Source organism: Actinia tenebrosa, unplaced genomic scaffold (assembly GCF_029948245.1).
Source record: "Actinia tenebrosa isolate PJP-AT-01 unplaced genomic scaffold, QUT_ActTen_1.0 PGA_scaffold11__36_contigs__length_13525064, whole genome shotgun sequence".
Taxonomy (NCBI): domain Eukaryota; kingdom Metazoa; phylum Cnidaria; class Anthozoa; order Actiniaria; family Actiniidae; genus Actinia; species Actinia tenebrosa.
The window spans coordinates 3,670,211-3,686,706 of record NW_028292571.1 but is presented as its reverse complement, the minus strand read 5'-3'; the positions used below and the strand labels follow the sequence as shown (position 1 = coordinate 3,686,706).

General features: G+C 37.2%; 2 protein-coding genes across 9 annotated transcripts in view; one reads left to right on the top strand and one right to left on the bottom strand.

Annotated features, from left to right (window-relative positions):
• Window positions 1-11,216, top strand: part of LOC116289059 (formimidoyltransferase-cyclodeaminase) — a 29,130-nt gene extending 17,914 nt beyond the window's left edge. For 6 of the 8 annotated variants that reach the window (XM_089027122.1, XM_031695946.2, XM_089027117.1 and 3 more), the window contains 3 exons: window positions 551-646; window positions 2,078-2,193; window positions 9,341-11,216. In XM_089027122.1, coding sequence (XP_088883248.1) covers window positions 551-646; window positions 2,078-2,164 — 183 coding nt within the window. In that variant the 3' untranslated portion in view covers window positions 2,165-2,193; window positions 9,341-11,216. Of the gene's footprint in view, window positions 1-23; window positions 115-550; window positions 647-2,077; window positions 2,194-9,340 lie in introns of those variants that run through there. The other 2 variants (XR_016119243.1, XM_089027118.1) reach the window with 2 other exon arrangements.
• On the bottom strand, window positions 2,190-16,262 carry LOC116289058 (polypeptide N-acetylgalactosaminyltransferase 6). Its single transcript, XM_031695945.2, has 9 exons — window positions 15,501-16,262; window positions 14,224-14,402; window positions 9,701-10,076; window positions 8,714-8,831; window positions 5,928-6,053; window positions 5,318-5,506; window positions 4,641-4,742; window positions 4,024-4,161; window positions 2,190-3,632 (listed from the first exon to the last, which is right to left on the bottom strand). The coding sequence occupies exons 1-9, from the start codon at window positions 15,902-15,904 to the stop codon at window positions 3,483-3,485; spliced, it is 1,782 nt and encodes a 593-aa protein (XP_031551805.1). The 5' UTR covers window positions 15,905-16,262; the 3' UTR covers window positions 2,190-3,482.
• Between the last annotated feature and the right edge of the window lie 234 nt (window positions 16,263-16,496).

The window sequence follows — 16,496 nt, the reverse complement described above, 5'->3', positions numbered from 1 at the left end:
TTTTGATTTTATGGCACTGCGAGCATCCAAGCGAGAATAAAATGGTTTGGTTAAGAGCTACTTTCGTAAAGCTTAAAAGCCTCGTGGGACTGGATTTGTCGTGCCGTGACCGTGACGGTAAACATTTTTACATGATTACAAGTGATCTCGCGCGCTGTGATTGGCTCAAAGGGTGTCGTGACTTCCGTACCTTGGCGGTGCCGTCTACCTTTCCGGTTCGCAGTCGTACGGCGAAATCTACTCTATAGATGCTTTGCAACATCACGTGACGGCAGCCATGTTAGATGGCAGGAACAATACAATCGTTTTATATGAGAGAATTCGATTCCCGAGAGCAAAGAGCAAAGGGATTTTATTGTTCTTCCATCTAACTGCAGGCAGCCCAAGCTGGATTATGGGCGCCGGCACATAATGGTGCAAAGCTTCTATTCGGATTCACTTGTACAGTGGTTTTAGGTGGGGAAAGGGCACAGAAAGAGGTATGACATTATTTGGCAATTTGTATTTGAATTCAGTATGTGTGAAGGGTTTTGGTTAACCTTCTTCGTAGGTAGGAGCACGGAGTATAGAGACAGGTGTCTGGGGTGCTTACTACAACGTGAAGATTAATTTACCTGACATCAAAGACATGGATTTCCAGAACAAGGTAGGTTGTCAGTTGATGGTCAGGCATGTTTCTTTCGTGAAATGCAAATTACAATCGCCGTTGTTTTAGATCAGTAAAGGCGAATGTTTTACTTGCGTCTTGCTAGTAGGAAACAATACGACAAATCCGTAGTCGTACCGTATCGTAACTTAGGCCCCGTCCACACGTATCCGCAAATTTTTGTATCCGCAATTTTTTTTACGGATACGGGTTGCGTCCACACGTGTCCACAATTTTCGTGTCCGTATCCGCAAATTTTACGAAAACGGGTACGTGTGGACGGTGAAAACGATTCGATTACGCTGCGTGTGGACGCAAACATTTTCGTATCCGCAAAAAATAATTTGCGGATACAAAAATTTCCGGATACGTGTGGACGGGGCCTTACCGTTGTGTCTTTTGTCTTCTGTTTTCATGGGAAGGGATGCACATCAGTAAACTGGCGAATGAAGCTAAATCCCCTACCCTCACATGATAAGTAAAATTTACTAGGGTCCAAAAATAAGAACGTGTGCCGAAACTCTGACAAACTCTTGGCTGCTTATGATTTGGACCCGGAAGTAGCTTTTTATACAACCGGAAAACTACTTATACCTCATGTAATCACGTGATGATTTGTAGCAGGCGCATCACATCCAGGGAGCGGAAAGGCGGGAAAAATATAGAGTTTCTTCAAGTGGTTGTTTTGGAGCATCTGGCACAAAGCCGTTTCTTTTACCTCGAAAATGGTACTTTTACCGTCGCATTTATCACATTTCATTCATTCCTTATAATTAATCATTCTGTTCTGCTATTTTTAGTTTTAATTTTTGACTTGATTTACTGTTTAATTCAGGTTATCACCGAGTCTTTTAATGAGTGAATAACAGGGCTGTCAACCCCCGAGATATTCAAATCTCGAGATATTCAAATCTGGAGATATTGATAGGAAAGGGGACATGACGTCACAGCGCGTCAAAAAGCGCGCGAAAAAACGTCTTTTGCTTTGTAACATTTGATGTGATTGGTTTATTTCTGACCAATCAGATTATATTACATATTATTATATTATATTACAATGGCCTGCTTGCAAGAACAGTTTATGAGGAACGTTTTGATTTTGTTAGCGATTTAAAATAACACAAACAACGTGACACAAAATAATTGGAATTTTATGGTTGTGAAAGTCGAGTCTCACAAGACAAGAAATGGCCAGCTTTAGCGATTATCCGGGAGATTTGATACTCTAATCTGGAGACCGGGAGATACGGTCCAAAATCTGGAGACTCCCGGTTTATCCGGGAGAGTTGACAGCCCTGGAATAAGGAAATCGTCTTCCATTAAAGATTTTTTTTACTTTTTCTCTTTGTAAATGAATCCAGTGAATAACGTTTTACTACCTAATTTTTCTTTTTTTATTGAATTGTTTAATGTTTTATTTTTTCCTTTCAGACTTTAAAGGAAGCTGACGAAGCCGTTTCATTTGCACAAGAGAAATGCAAGGAAGTGTTGGAAATACTAGATAAAAGAACAAACTAATCAAAACAAATAGCAGTACTTCATCAAGGGTAAGATAACTGTTTTAACATACTAATGAACATAGATAAAATAATAATATTAATGGTAAATTATAATGAAATAGTAACACTGGTCAATAGTGACTACTTCTAACATGTATGAATCCTATGTGTAGACTGTTCACGATAATACAGTCGCAGCGTTGGGTATAGAGCAAAGTTTACTAAATTAACATTTTCTTTTTTTTTTTTCTGTTGTAAATGGAGCACATCATACTTATCTTTTTATTTATTCCTATGCCTTTTGATATGAAAAGGTTTAACCAACAGAAAATATAACGCAATATCCCAGTAAATGAGTTCATGCCTCAGTTACATTCCATAAAATATTATCTTTTCCCGGCTCTTCCTTATTTATTTTTTTATTTGCTTCTGAAAAACTAGGTGTTTAGCTTGCGCAATGATGTTCTAAGTTAATTTTATTTCTTCTTGTTCTATTAGTAAACGGTTAATTATCGTTAATGAGCCTATGTTTGACAGGGGTGTTGTTAATATTTTTCAAAGGGTTAAAATCGATCCTTAAAAATTTAGATATCTTTTAAAAGATATGTTTAAATTTGTTTTTCAATAAATTATTGTATTAAGGTATAAAGCATGTCATTTTTGATATAAGAGATCCTATCATAAAATCATGCAAAACACTGGACTTATCATTCCTTTATATTCACCATTCCTGGGTCCTATGAATTTCATCACATATTTTCCAAACATTTCCAATTGGGCCAACGTGGTTTTTATTGTAGTAATGCGAAAACTTACAAAGGAGAAGTAAAAAACGTTAAATATATCTAAAATCTAAAATAGTATTTGAATTGTACATAAAAATAGTACCAAAACTGTAATCATAACAATATACCACGTAATTCTTCCTGGACTGAACTGTGGAATACCAAGAGAGCATGAAGTATATACTCTCTTGGGGTTACTTGACAGCACCAGTATTTAATATGGAAATCCTAACTTCGTCAGTTGAACATTGGCCCCAAGAATTCATTGATTTGGGAAATAGAAAAATTTAGTTAAAATCTTCAATGTAACAAATACTTCGAAGAAAGCCTAGTGTAGAAAATTTTAAAGGGGTTGTGAATACCACAAGAATCCTTGTTTATAGCTACCTAACAAAAATTTCACAAAATCATTGACTAGTTTTTTTCCACGTCATTGTATCCTGCACAAAGTTCCACTGTCCCTTAAGGATTCCGTTTTATAGAATTTAGACATTCAATTTAGAAATACAAACACTTAAATTTAAACATGTTTCCTAAAACTAGACTTTATGGTCATAATATATGTTCTTTTTTCCTTTCTTCGTCTGGGTAGGAACTAATTCGCCATTTTTGTGTCTTGGCATCGTTACACTTCCTAACCAATATTTTGTCTCCTTGTGCTTCAAGGCAAACATCGTATAAAGAGTGTTTAATAGGACCATCCTAAGATGAACAGAAAAGTTCGTTTAAGTTTTGAATGTCGCATAAAAATACTGTAAAATGGGTTCCCACGTCTTCAAGGTATTCCTTACGTTTCTTGCTACCCCCTTTCCCAATGACATCTAAATCTACCACGGTTTAACGTCATCCCATCTCTGGTTCTCGATGCAGGTCCCACCATTCCCTATGATACCGTGACAGGTATTGCGATTTCCACAAAGTCTGTGATGACTCCATCACTGACTGGCGCGATTTCGCGACATGAACTTTTAACCCACTCAAACGGTAACTAAATTTCTAGTTTCCTATGAACTCTCACCAGCGTCACACATGCCATTTCCATTATATAGGTGTATCCCCATTACAGTGGTGGTTATGATTGCGTGACACATACCTTAACGTGACTCCATTTCTGATTTCCTCCCATACCGTGACAAGTATATATCTTTACTTTAGTATCGGGTTCACCGCTCACGAGATCCAGACATACATCATCGTGCCAAAACTCTTGCTGTTTCGTGAACATGAAGAACTAAAAATATAAACAAAGAGAAATTATTTTGAAATAACTGCTTTGTTAAAGGGGTCAGCATCACGTAACCTGTTAGTACCTATTAGCTATTCCGAGGTTGAGGGTAAAACTGGATCGAGTTTGCATTGCAGTGCGTTGTGGGACTGTTCAAGAGGACGACATGAACGCCATCTTGGAAATATGTCCCCTAAAGCACCTCCACAGTAATGCAATACCAACTCAACCCAGTTTTGTTTTTATCCTCGGAATTGCTAATAGACCTCTTGCACTGAATCCCAACTTGGGAGTCAAAACATTGTCAAAAAATATTTCACTTTTCAAGAGAAGGGAATTCTTTTTCTTTTGGCCCCAACATTAAAAAGTATTTCACACTCAAGAAAAGGGAATTCTTTTCTTTTAACCCCCACAATGCGATTATCGCATGGGTTCTTGTGTTATAAGGTGTATCGATTTTCGCAGCTATTTTTCATTATATTTACCTGATTATTTCCCATACCATGACACATGTACATGCCCGGCTCACCACCAGGGTCGTTTTTCCCTAGCGTATCTAAACACTGATTTGTTCCAAGATTGCGAACCTAAAAACGGTACAAAAATTGTTAGCGACATATCTAAATGATTATAATTCAAACCTGCATGGCAAATATTAAAGAGTTATTCTTGTGTTCAGAGGTTTTCTTGTTTCATTACTCAAAGGTTGTTAGGCTGGAACCTATGATCTAGGAGCACTAAAACGAGTGAACCTTTGAAAACCAGGGTACAAGACAAGGGCCTCAGAGTGTGGGAAGGATGTTTTAGATTTAATTAAGAGAGCACAAATAAGAGAGGGAAACTTCTTAATGTCGCGCGCGCAATTTAAATTCCCGGTTGGGCTATTTTTAGTAACCGATTGCGGTTTCAATTCGCCTTACCTACTTGTGCTTCATCAACTTGATCAAAACGAGCACGCGCGCGCAAGTTGATGACGCAAGGGAATAGGGTAAGGCGAAATTTAAACTGCATCCGGTTACTAAGAATAGCCCAACCGGGAATTTACTCTTGGTTTTAAAAAATATGCAAACTAATATACGCATGAAACTAAAATAGGGGGGTCCGCGGTTCGTGCCACTCTATTTAATGTTCATTTTTTTATGATTGCGGTGTAAGTTCTTACCTCTCCCCTCCCTAGAGGGTACAGGTCTGGTACGACTAACTCTGGGATCACATTCTTTAGATACCACGAAAAGCTTTTACACTGGAGCCTTTTTCTTAGTTCAAGTCTTTCTGATATGTCACCGAAGTCTTTTCCTTGTAGTTGGGGTTTCATAGCGTAGAAAACCTTTTTATAGTCGTCCATCCAGACCTTAAAGTGTGCGGAACACAATGAGAGGATAACGTTAAAAGACGTGTGTGTATGTGTAAGTTTGGGAAACTGAGGTGGAGGAGAAGAGGGAGGAGGGGGCTTTGCATTCCTAACGTCACTTGAATGTGCAGTGCAGCCCGGCGCAGTTCCTTAATTTCTTAAGGCAATCCTTAAGCCAGAGGTGTCTATTTACTTATATACTGAGAGCGAAGCTAAACTGAAAACTTATTAGCTTCATCGACGAGACGTTTCTGTAGATCATTCGTTTTTCGATTGTATTTTTCGATGCTTTTATTTCCGGTGAGAAGGAACGCAGGCGCATTTGGATAGTGCAGATACGCAGCATCACAGTAAAGATAAAGCAGTCAAACAAAATTTTACTTTTTCCTAGAAGAGATAAGCGAAAGTAGTAATAATTTACCTCGGCTAGCCTCATGTTGTTCATATCAATGGCGCCATCTCCTATCTTGTAAGGTTGACTCTCACGGAACACGTGACCAACTTTCGAACATGGAATTATCTCCAGCGTACCTCCACACATCCAGATCTGAGGACATCAAATATACATCTTAAAATTTGATTATGTGATCATGTGAGACCTTAAAAGTTACTGTTAATTTTTCACCTGTCTTTTGTAGTCTTGTTAGTAATTTAAAACAAGCCAAAACAACTGAATTTAATGCGAATTTTAGCGTATGCCATCATGACCACTTTTTTTATCAATTATTAAATTTGTTGATTCTAAAATCCTTTCGGCATTGCTTACAGTTAAGTTCAGTCTGAGTTCTTTGCATTTTCTAAACCAAAATAAGCTATTTGCCTTTTAATTTAACTTCTTGGTAATACGAAAAGTATGATTCTTTGTTTACCGCAGGTTACATTTTTAATGCCTCGCCGATATTATCGAGTTTTTGTGTTTTCCGTCTGTTTTGGTCTGTTTTTGTTTTAGACCCAGAAGAATCGCGGATCGGTAAATATTCCTCGATATTAACTTCGCCTTTGGCGAATAATTATTAAATAATAATGAAAACTTTATAAAAAAAAACTTAAAAAAAAAAAACTCAATTAATGCAAAAGCATTAGTTTACATATGTGAGGTCATGCTATTCAAGAAACATCTTTCCAAGTTTGGCTTGCAAATAATTGATGTGTGCGCGCAGTCGTCTCTCTTTTCAGCATGTTTCTTCCCCTCTTCTGTTTAAAAAATTAGACTTCAAGTGTTATTTCCAACATCAATAGACCGCTTTTCTCAAGGTTCAAGGCGTCCGCATCCAAATTTAAGGAACTTGACGAGCGACGATACCAGAACACGAGTAGTAACATGCATTGCTATTAAATTTTTTTCGATAAGAACTCATAAAATCGATTATTCTCCACTTTAAATATAAAACTGGCTTCTCAATCTTACTGAATTTGCGTTATTCAGTTTTGTGGCCCGTCAAGTTGGATGCGCACACAACCTTGAGAAAACGGTCTATCATTATAGTTAGGTTTTGAAAGATATATAGATTATTCTGAGACAGCACACGTGACTGAGAACAAAGCAAGTAAGATGGCGGTTGGAATCGTGCAGAATAAGAGGAATGAAGGAGAAGCGGGAAAAAAGGAATAAGGAAACGAGAAAGAAAGATGAAGGATAGAAAAAACCCGTAAGGAACGAAGAAACGAGCGAAGAAGGTTAAGAAGAAACAAGAAAAGAGCAAACGGAAGTCTATTATTATTATTATTGATAGAATGGGGAAAAAAGGTAAGAAAAACAGGCGAAAGAAAAGAGTGAAATGGAGCAAATCATACACACAATCGTCAACATACGTTATTCAGTTCCTAAAATATGCTTTCAATAAGGAATAGTATCTGTAAAACCTGTAATGCGCTTATGTTAATTGAAAAAAACCAGCTGATCATATCAACCACGAATCTAGTCAAAAGACAGGATCTTTCACGAACAGCTGCTCCTTGCCTGTCTAATCTCTGATCCGATGAGGTTAGTTTTCTGCCCACATGTATTTAATTCAAAATATCGATTGATCTTTGCATCCGACAGCCAAGACCATAAGAAACACTTTCGGAGGTTATCTCCAGGAAACGTTACTTAGACACTGATATTAATTTGAAGGGATTCTTTTAAATATTTTTATTTGCTTAAAAATATGAAAAATGCCAGACTTCGGATGCGGAAATATGTCTCGAAGCTTACTGTGATAAGAAATAAGATGCTCTCAATTAAAATCCACTTTATTTCGATGCTTACTCGTTATAGATATGATAACAAACCGATACTCGATAGATGAAAAAGATAAAAGTCCTATCAGTGGAGCATTTTTAATTATAAATGTTGTTGTTATAATTGTTAAAAATGTATTTTTATTTTTCATTTTTATTGTATTTTTTGTTGCATTTTAGTTTAATTAAATAAATATATATATTTTTTATTTTTTATTTTAAATTAAAATTTTATCAATGGGCCTTTTCACGCGGCAGCCATATTGGTTGGAACAATAGATTCTACCACGCGTAGCCTCGCATACAAGAGTTTGAAAATAAATAAATGCAGGTTAAACAAAGGTTTTTATTCTTATGAGAATAAAAATGTCCGCCGTGTGATAAAGGCCCATGTTATACGATCAGACTCCAATAAGCCAGTTCATGGTTTAAGAATCGTTTCCAGTGCACATGCGATTTTATCCCGAATTTCTCACCTTTTATTAAGAACAAAGTAAGGTTTAGACAAAAGAAGGTGAGAAATTAGGGATAAAATCGCATGTGCACTGAAAATGATTCTTAAACTATGAACTGGCAACGGGCAAACACTGTCCGTCATATTCAATCATTAGAGACCTTTCGATCCGAGGACGAGTACAAGAACGAGTACGAGTTCAGTTTTTAACTTTAAAAGATTGACACTATCATTTCGTAGTCGTGATAGTGTACCTAGATTGAAACTTTAGATTGTAAAAAATTGGACATCGACTACGATTCAGTGTTAACCATGCGCACAGGACCAATTTTAAAACTCGTACTCGTCCAATATTGAATACTTGTCCCCTCCTACGCAGACATCATTTGAGCCGTCACGTTGTCATGCAACGTTTCTCGACCCTTTGAACGTCTGCGTAGGAAGCTAGCCCCCCACGAAAATTTCCTGCCCGGAACCGTTTCTATTGAAATTAACGAGTGCGATATTTTAAAAGTTTTTTTTTTACTCACCCTAAATGAGATTTCTACGTTTTCTCCTCCCCAGTAGGACATAGCCGTGTCGTATGAGCCGATTTCGTAGAAATAGGACTTGTCGATGGCAAAGAGACCTCCAGCCATCGTAGGGGATCTGAAAGTTATAGATGATTATAGATCTCTTGCATGTGACCTCAAAGCACTCAATTTGGAGGACAAAACAAAAGAATTTCAATCTAATGAGAATTGGAAACCTTTGATCTGCATTTCGACGTGCTGCATAGGGTCTATAGAGGCTTTGCACCATCACGTGATGGCAGCCACGACAGGAGGCATAACAATAGTCTCTTGCCCCTGAGAAACTGAGTTCTTTCTCATGTAAATCAGATTAGATCAGATTCAATTGTTCCTGCCTCCTGTCATGACTGCCATCACGGGATGGTACAAAGCCTCTATAGTCTCCCAACCCTTCTGTGCGCAGGCGTCATTAGTCTCTGTCCCAGATTCTCCCGGTATCTCTACAACCGACCGACACTTATAACGGCGACTGAGAAGACTGACACCTCACTTACATCTAAGATATTTCATATGTGTTTATTTGATAAAGGTTACCCTGGAGGCTCTTTCGTTACCGGTTTTTTTTTTTTTTTTTTTTCGTCGTAGGTTTGTGATAACGAAAGGAACAACCTGGTGCAAGATGGCCTATATTCTCTGTTATTCATTGGTTGTATATCTGATAAGATCATGGAAATAAGCTAGAAAAGGACTTCTGTCCTTTTGCGGGACACTTCCACGGAATCATGGGAATTAGCTCGGGAGATTTACAACTTCCAACATTAGTTTCCATAATTCATAAATGACGGCATGCATTTCCAAAACTTCCGTGATATTTTCATGACTTTTAAAATTTCATAGTATGAATATGAAATATGTTGGAAGTCGCCACTTCATTTCAGGATTTGGAGCTTGCATGAATTTTCCAAGTGATCTTCCAAACCCAGTACATAAAATCATTAGTCATACCTGATAGGGTCAGCATTTGATTTTCGTCTTTCCTTCTCATAATCAGGTATAGTTCTCCATTTAAAAGTTAACTCCCAGTTGAATACACCTCGATTATTACCCCCTTGGTCTTTCGCATACCCAAATGTTCTTAAATCGATAACTTCGATATCCGGGGTAACAACGATAGTTCTGTTGACGGCGATCCTCGCGAGCAGCGGTTCCAACCAACCATTATTAGTCTCGCAATGGGAATCAAGAAAGACTAACACTTGACCACGTGCTGCTTTGGCGCCAATGAGACGAGCTCGTATTAGACCCTCGCGTTTTGGGGCCCGAATTAGATGAACTTTAACAAAGTCTTTGATGTAATTTTCTAATTTACTTCCAAGATGGTCTGGAGATAGATAGAAAGATTCAGAAGTTAAGCAATATTTCTTTTCCGGTCCTGTATCCTGACAATATTTTTGTTATTTTTTTTACCCAAAATAAGTACTTCTGTTATGTTGCCGAATTAAAGTCGAGCGTTACAACAAGCTGAAGTCTTGGCGTAGGATGGGTATTCATCGAGTTACGCGCTTCGAGTTATGCGCTTCGAGTTACGCGCTTTTCGAGTTACGCGCTCTACCACCCCCAAATTTGACGTCTTCACGCGGTGCGCGTAACTCGATATCATTAAAAAGTTGCTTATTATAGCGTAACTCGAACTGCGAAAGATTCCTTCCTGCAGTCGAGTCACGCGCCTATCGCGTAACTCGAACTCACACAACTTTCTTAATGACATCGAGTTACGCGCACTGTGTGACAACGTCAAATTTGGGTGTGGTCGAGCGCGTAACTCGAAAAGCGCGTAACTCGAAGCGCGTAACTCGATGAATACCCGATCCCGTCGGTGTCAGGCTTACGTGCCACAGGCATAAATAATGATGATAATGATTAAAGCAAGCTGAACATAACATTTCTATAATCTATCTTATCCATTTATAGAAAAAACAACAAAGGAAATCTGTGCATAAAATAAGTAATTATGCTAGATTATTAGACTATTAATCGTTCTAAATTTCCTCGCGCAATGAACGCTAGTTGGAAAAGTAACGTTGCGTGACAACGTGACGACCCTAAGAACGTCTGCGCAGGAGGCTATATATATAATCTGATACATGAAAATAATATCTATTTTATTGCATTATCTTATACTTAAATGGGCACTTGGACGAAAATTGCTCAAAATCTAATTCGGCTTAAACTTTACTGGAATAATCTTTAATAAATGTAATATTTCCCATCGGAAAATCACAACTTTAAACCGACTGTAAGCCGATTTTCGTCCAAGTCCCCCTTTAAGCTCATCCGTCACATTTTAATTATCATTCAAGTAGATATTATGCAATGATATTAGTGTCAGGACAAACGTCGAGCTTCACGGTCTTCTTTGATGTCATTAGGTTCGGCTCATGCGAAGTTCGACGTTTGACATGGAGTCTTAGTAATAATAATAGTTAAATATTGAAACAAGTAAAATTCGCTTTTATAGTAAGTCTTTCTTGATGATAGTTAATAGAAAAGATAAAAACAATAGCAATAATAGTAGTAGTAGTAGTAGTAACGGGGTTCTTATATAGCGCATTTTTACATGGTCTCAATTCGCTTTACAATCATGACCAGTGGAGGACTTTACGGGCTGCGTATTTAGGCGCTAGTAGCAGCCGTGCAGCTTACAATCATGAGTGATTTGTTAGTAAGTTAGTATAAATGCCTCCAGATTGGGATAGGCTGTTGAACCGGGAGACAGTCCCCTACTCTTATACGAATAATTCAACAGGTTCTTTTATGTCCCCCATTTTTACTGTAGGTTAGGGACCATTCATTATTTATGCCAGGGAGGGGGCTGGCAAGAATTGGGAGGGGGTCACGATAAATTCAGAGGACTCAAGAGGGGGGTCAGCAGAAATATGGCAGCAAATTTGAGGGGTCATCTAGTTTTTGTTGTCAGCATAATATTATGGTCAACCATGATTTGGACACTCTCTTTTCTGAAGAAAACGAAGCATCCTGCTTCAAGTTTTTGAATATAAATTCTGTGATACCAAGGCCTCACCATGAAGATACTGTATCTAAGGGTCTCAATAAATTAATGAAGTTAAAATCAGAATTAGAGGACAAAGAAAAGGAACTTAAACACCATGTAGACAATCTTTTCTGTAAGAACAAATTGAAAGATTGGGCTACTGAGCAATATGATTACTCTAAATCTAAATTAACAGAAGTAGACAAATTAATGCAAGATGTAGATGCAAAGTCTGAGGTACTTTCAATGGCAAAAATTAAATTGTCCAAGCATTAAAGGGGATCAAAAGAAAGGACAAACAGGCAAAGAAAATTAAGCAGAACAAGAAAAAAGCAGAAAGAAGAAAGGCAAAGCGGCTAGAAAACTCCATATTATTTTTGAAGTCAAAACTTATTAAAGCGAATTCATTAGACAAGTTAGATGACTGCATCACAAAGGATATGCTGCAGATTGAACAATTAGAGACATTAAGAAGAGATAGACACCAAAAAGCATTAACTAAGTTACTTGAAAATTATAATTGGCATGCTGATGCAAGGAAGTGTGTTATGGTTAAGCTTACTGAGTGGGCTTTGATAGACAAAGAAAAAGAGTCAAAAGAAGAAGAGGAGGAAGAAGAAGATGAGCTTGAGGAAGACAAGGAGGAGCTTGAGGAAGAGGAGGATGAGCTTGAGGAAGAAGAAGGAGGAGCTTGAGGAAGAGGAGGAGGATCTTGGAGAAGAGAAAGGAGTTTTATTTGTTACTAAACCAATTCATTTCATTTGTTATTTAAAAGAACTGTTGATTGAGCTATTTAAATAGAAGAATGTTGATGAAAACTTGTACTTTAGTTAATATTTGATATTTAAGGGAAGGAGGGGGGCTATGTAGATTTCCAATAACCTCTGTAGGGGTCACGAGCTTTTTTCATTACACTATATTGGGGCTGGGAATTTTTTTTTTACTATTTCACAATATTGCCAGCCCCCTCCCTGGCATAAATAATGAATGGTCCCTTAGGAAGGGTCGGGAGACTATTTTATAATAGTATAAAATAGTAATAATAATTAATGAAAATAACATAGAAAAATTGTTATTCGTCAATAAGCGCCAAATATTAATAAGAAAGATCTTAAAATCACGGATAGTTCATAAATAGAACACCTACTAAGTGCTTGGTACCTTTATAATGAAATATTATCATTCACTGCCAATTTAGAAGATTAAGAAAGATTGCTCTCCAATTACGAAAGGATACAATCGTTTTACAGCCGAATACTTTCCTGTGATTAATTTTATGTTTAACAAAATCGTTTTATTACAATCCAACATTCGATTTCATAATATTTCTCAACCCGCTATCGCCAACAGTCTTTTTCACAGGCTTTTTCTCGTGTCATATATTTTACGGAATTCGAACACCGAATTCGGATTATTTTGTTGTTGAAGAGTTTTGTTTGTATTGTTATTCAGTATTCTCTCCCATCCTTAATTATAAGGTCAAAGTGGCTTTCACTAAAGACTGTCATTACCACTCAAAAAACACTTAGATACGTACAAAGTAAACAGCTCTTTTAGCTCGATTCTGATTGTTATTTTAAAATGTTACATTACTAACAGCCGTAAGTAGAGTTTTTCTGCATCGAAAAATACCTCTTGAAATCTTAAATCATCCTAAAATTAAGAAAACATTTGTTAAAGTATAATGGACGGTTTTTGATTCCACGAAACAAATCAATGCGACGTTAATTTCTCGCGTAAACCAGGACACGACTGTTTTGTATCTCTTTCCACGCATTCTCTTCCTTCGTTCTCTCCTTTCCTTTTCTCTCTCACTAGGTTTCTCTTTTTTCCTCCCCTCTTTTCTTCTATTCTCGTCTTCTCGTTCTCTTCTTCCGCCGTCGCTTCTCATCTCGTTTCGTCACTTCTCGTTTCGTCTCGTCTTTGTCCTGTTTCTTCCCCTATTTCCTTAGAAATTTTCCTCAAACAATTCAAATCACTCGTAAAGAGTACTGAAATACAGAATATTTGAATTTATCACTAAGTTTTCATTAAACTGGAGGGCGAATTTCATCCTGATAATCTTCCATGAGAATCAATATTACCATGGTAACTTCGGGCAAACAAAGGCATTCACGACTTTTTAGTGCGATGAAAAGAAAATAGTAACTGAGACTGAATAGAATACTGAATACAGAATATATAATGACAACCAAATATGAAAGAAAGTGAAGTGTTAAGGAAAGGTAGAAGTGAAATAATGGAAAGTAGACAAATGAAAAGCAAGATGGAAAAGAGAGAACAAAGGAAAGAAGGAAATAATGAAATAAAGAAATTTGCTGAATAATTCAATAATAACGCGAAAAAGGGTTCAAATTTTGCCTATGCAACAAAGAATGATTTTTACTATGTTTATCGCAATATTTATCGTCCCTTGAATCGCGTATTATCCTTGCGGTCGAAGAACCTTTGAAAAAAACATTTCAAATTCACTCACCGTATTTCTCAGTGTCACTGTGGTCGTCAACTAGAATAATTTCCAATAAAAACTGTGGTGGGGACCTAGCTAGCACGGTGTGAACGGTCCTCAGGAGTGTTGTCCACGCTTCATTGTGGAAAATGATTATCACACTTGCAGTGGGCAGCTTTGTTTGGGAGTATTTGAGGTTGAAACATCTGGAAAAACAATAATGATATAAAGAATTACGAAATATCTTGTAATTTTTGAGATTATATACATGATTTTTGTCAGTATTTGATCGAAATATGAATAAGTCTAGCTTCATAAAAAGGAAGACTTTCTAATGCATTAATTAAAACTAGAATATCTTAAAAATTGAAACATAACGTTTTGTTTTTATGGATTTAACTTAATTTAATTCCATCAATTTAGATTGGATTTAGCCGATGGTGGAGAAGGTCTCTTCCATCTAAAGTTCAATTGATACAAGGTGTTTTTGTAAAGAGTCTTTCAAAAATCTGTCTTAACCATGGGATCTCTTAGTCATTTGTTGTGAGAGATAAGATATATTAAAAGTTCAAAGTGCTTATAATGTCGTCAAGTTGTGTTGCAAAACGATTAGTGACGTGTTTGAGTAAAATTAACATATTCTTGTGCTCCGGATTATCAGCGATGTAAACAACAGCGGCTGCGAAAAAATCATTTTTAAATCCCTGCCGCCGCACATTTCAATCATGTTAATTTTTAGTGCGAGAATATTACGTGCAATAACCCTAATCCCTGAGGATTCGAAACTTTAGTAGAATAGACTGACCTAAACTTTTATACTACTACACTGAGGCCACTAGGTCACTAGGTAATAAACGTTCTCCGTTTTACGTTATGCCAAGCTCCCGCTAAGACAAAAATAAATCGTTTGTCCTTGTTTTACATCCAGATAACCGTAAATGATCTTTAGTCTGTGTATTCTTGCTCTACATAAAATATTCATAACAGTTTTGGTTTGTATTTAGCAGGCCCGTTCTAGGAATATAAAAAAATATGATAGCGAATAAGCAAGCTGTACTTCATGGAAGATTTTTATACTAACGTAGTGTGTGGAAATAGATAAGGAACTGATCTGTGCCTGTGTGGTATTATATAATCTCTAGAGACACGAGTAAAACTAACTCTATCCTACCGGTGTTTTGTTGACGATATCTTAACATCTTGAAGCTGTGATAACAATAGCTTTTAGGAAAATACAAAAGCAACCCTGATCGAAATACCAAGGAAATAACCCAAACAAATCGCCTTAGACTAAAACTACTTACGTTTCGGGACGGTTGTCCGGTATCGTCCTCAAAAGGGAGATTTTCGAACTCGCTAACTCGTTAAACTGGAAGAGTTGAAAGCGTCCTTGCTCGATTTCTTTTTCACCCGGACTATTGTATACCTTTTCTCCATTTTCACCCTGTTTTAAAATATGTGGTATAGGTGTTTTATACAATCCTTTGAATTCATTGATTCCTATTTCATCTGAGCTGGGCTGAAGTTGGTCTGAGCTAACATCCGCGTTGACTTTCGATTTCCCTTGGATGATTTGTACACTCGATGAATATTCAACATTAAGCCGATTGGTATAGTTTAAAAGCACAAGTTCTATAGCTAACCAGAACGAAGACGTAAGAAATATCGTAGTTACAATGTAGCGTTTTTTAGGCGAGCGGAACATCATTCTATCGTTGTCGTAGAGCCCTTAATTTCCACGGCGCAAATTCATTATTCCGTCGTAATCGTTTGAATAAAATGGTCTAAAATACTTCCCCATCTAGGCTAGAGGAAAATACTTGCAAAGTTCTTTATAGCTGCTGGTAGTCCCAGTAAAAATGATTTGACTACCAGTCACTCCGACTGGTTTGGTTTAGTCTGTGTTCAGCTTGTGGCGCGTGAGCCGAGCAATGTAGTTAAAGATTGACCGGCCACGCGTCGTCACTTTACTGACGTGACGATCTTCGTATTTCCGCCATGCCTCGATTTCAGTTCTTTCCTTTCCACACGAAAAACGCCACAAAATGGGAATCCCCTTGGTTTGCAATCATAAAAGTTTTTTTTATCAGACTTGAAATGAACAGGAAATACCCCGCAAGATATACACCGTACTCCAGACAAGTTTTGCCGTTCCCCAAGAATCGAACTAACAAATCGAACTAGCAACGTTTGAATCCAGCGCAAAACGGAAAGGAAAAAAAAAAAAAAAAAAGAAATAGGAAAAAATCAAATTGAGTATATTTAAGCTGCTGTTTAAAAACCAATCGAGCAACCAAACC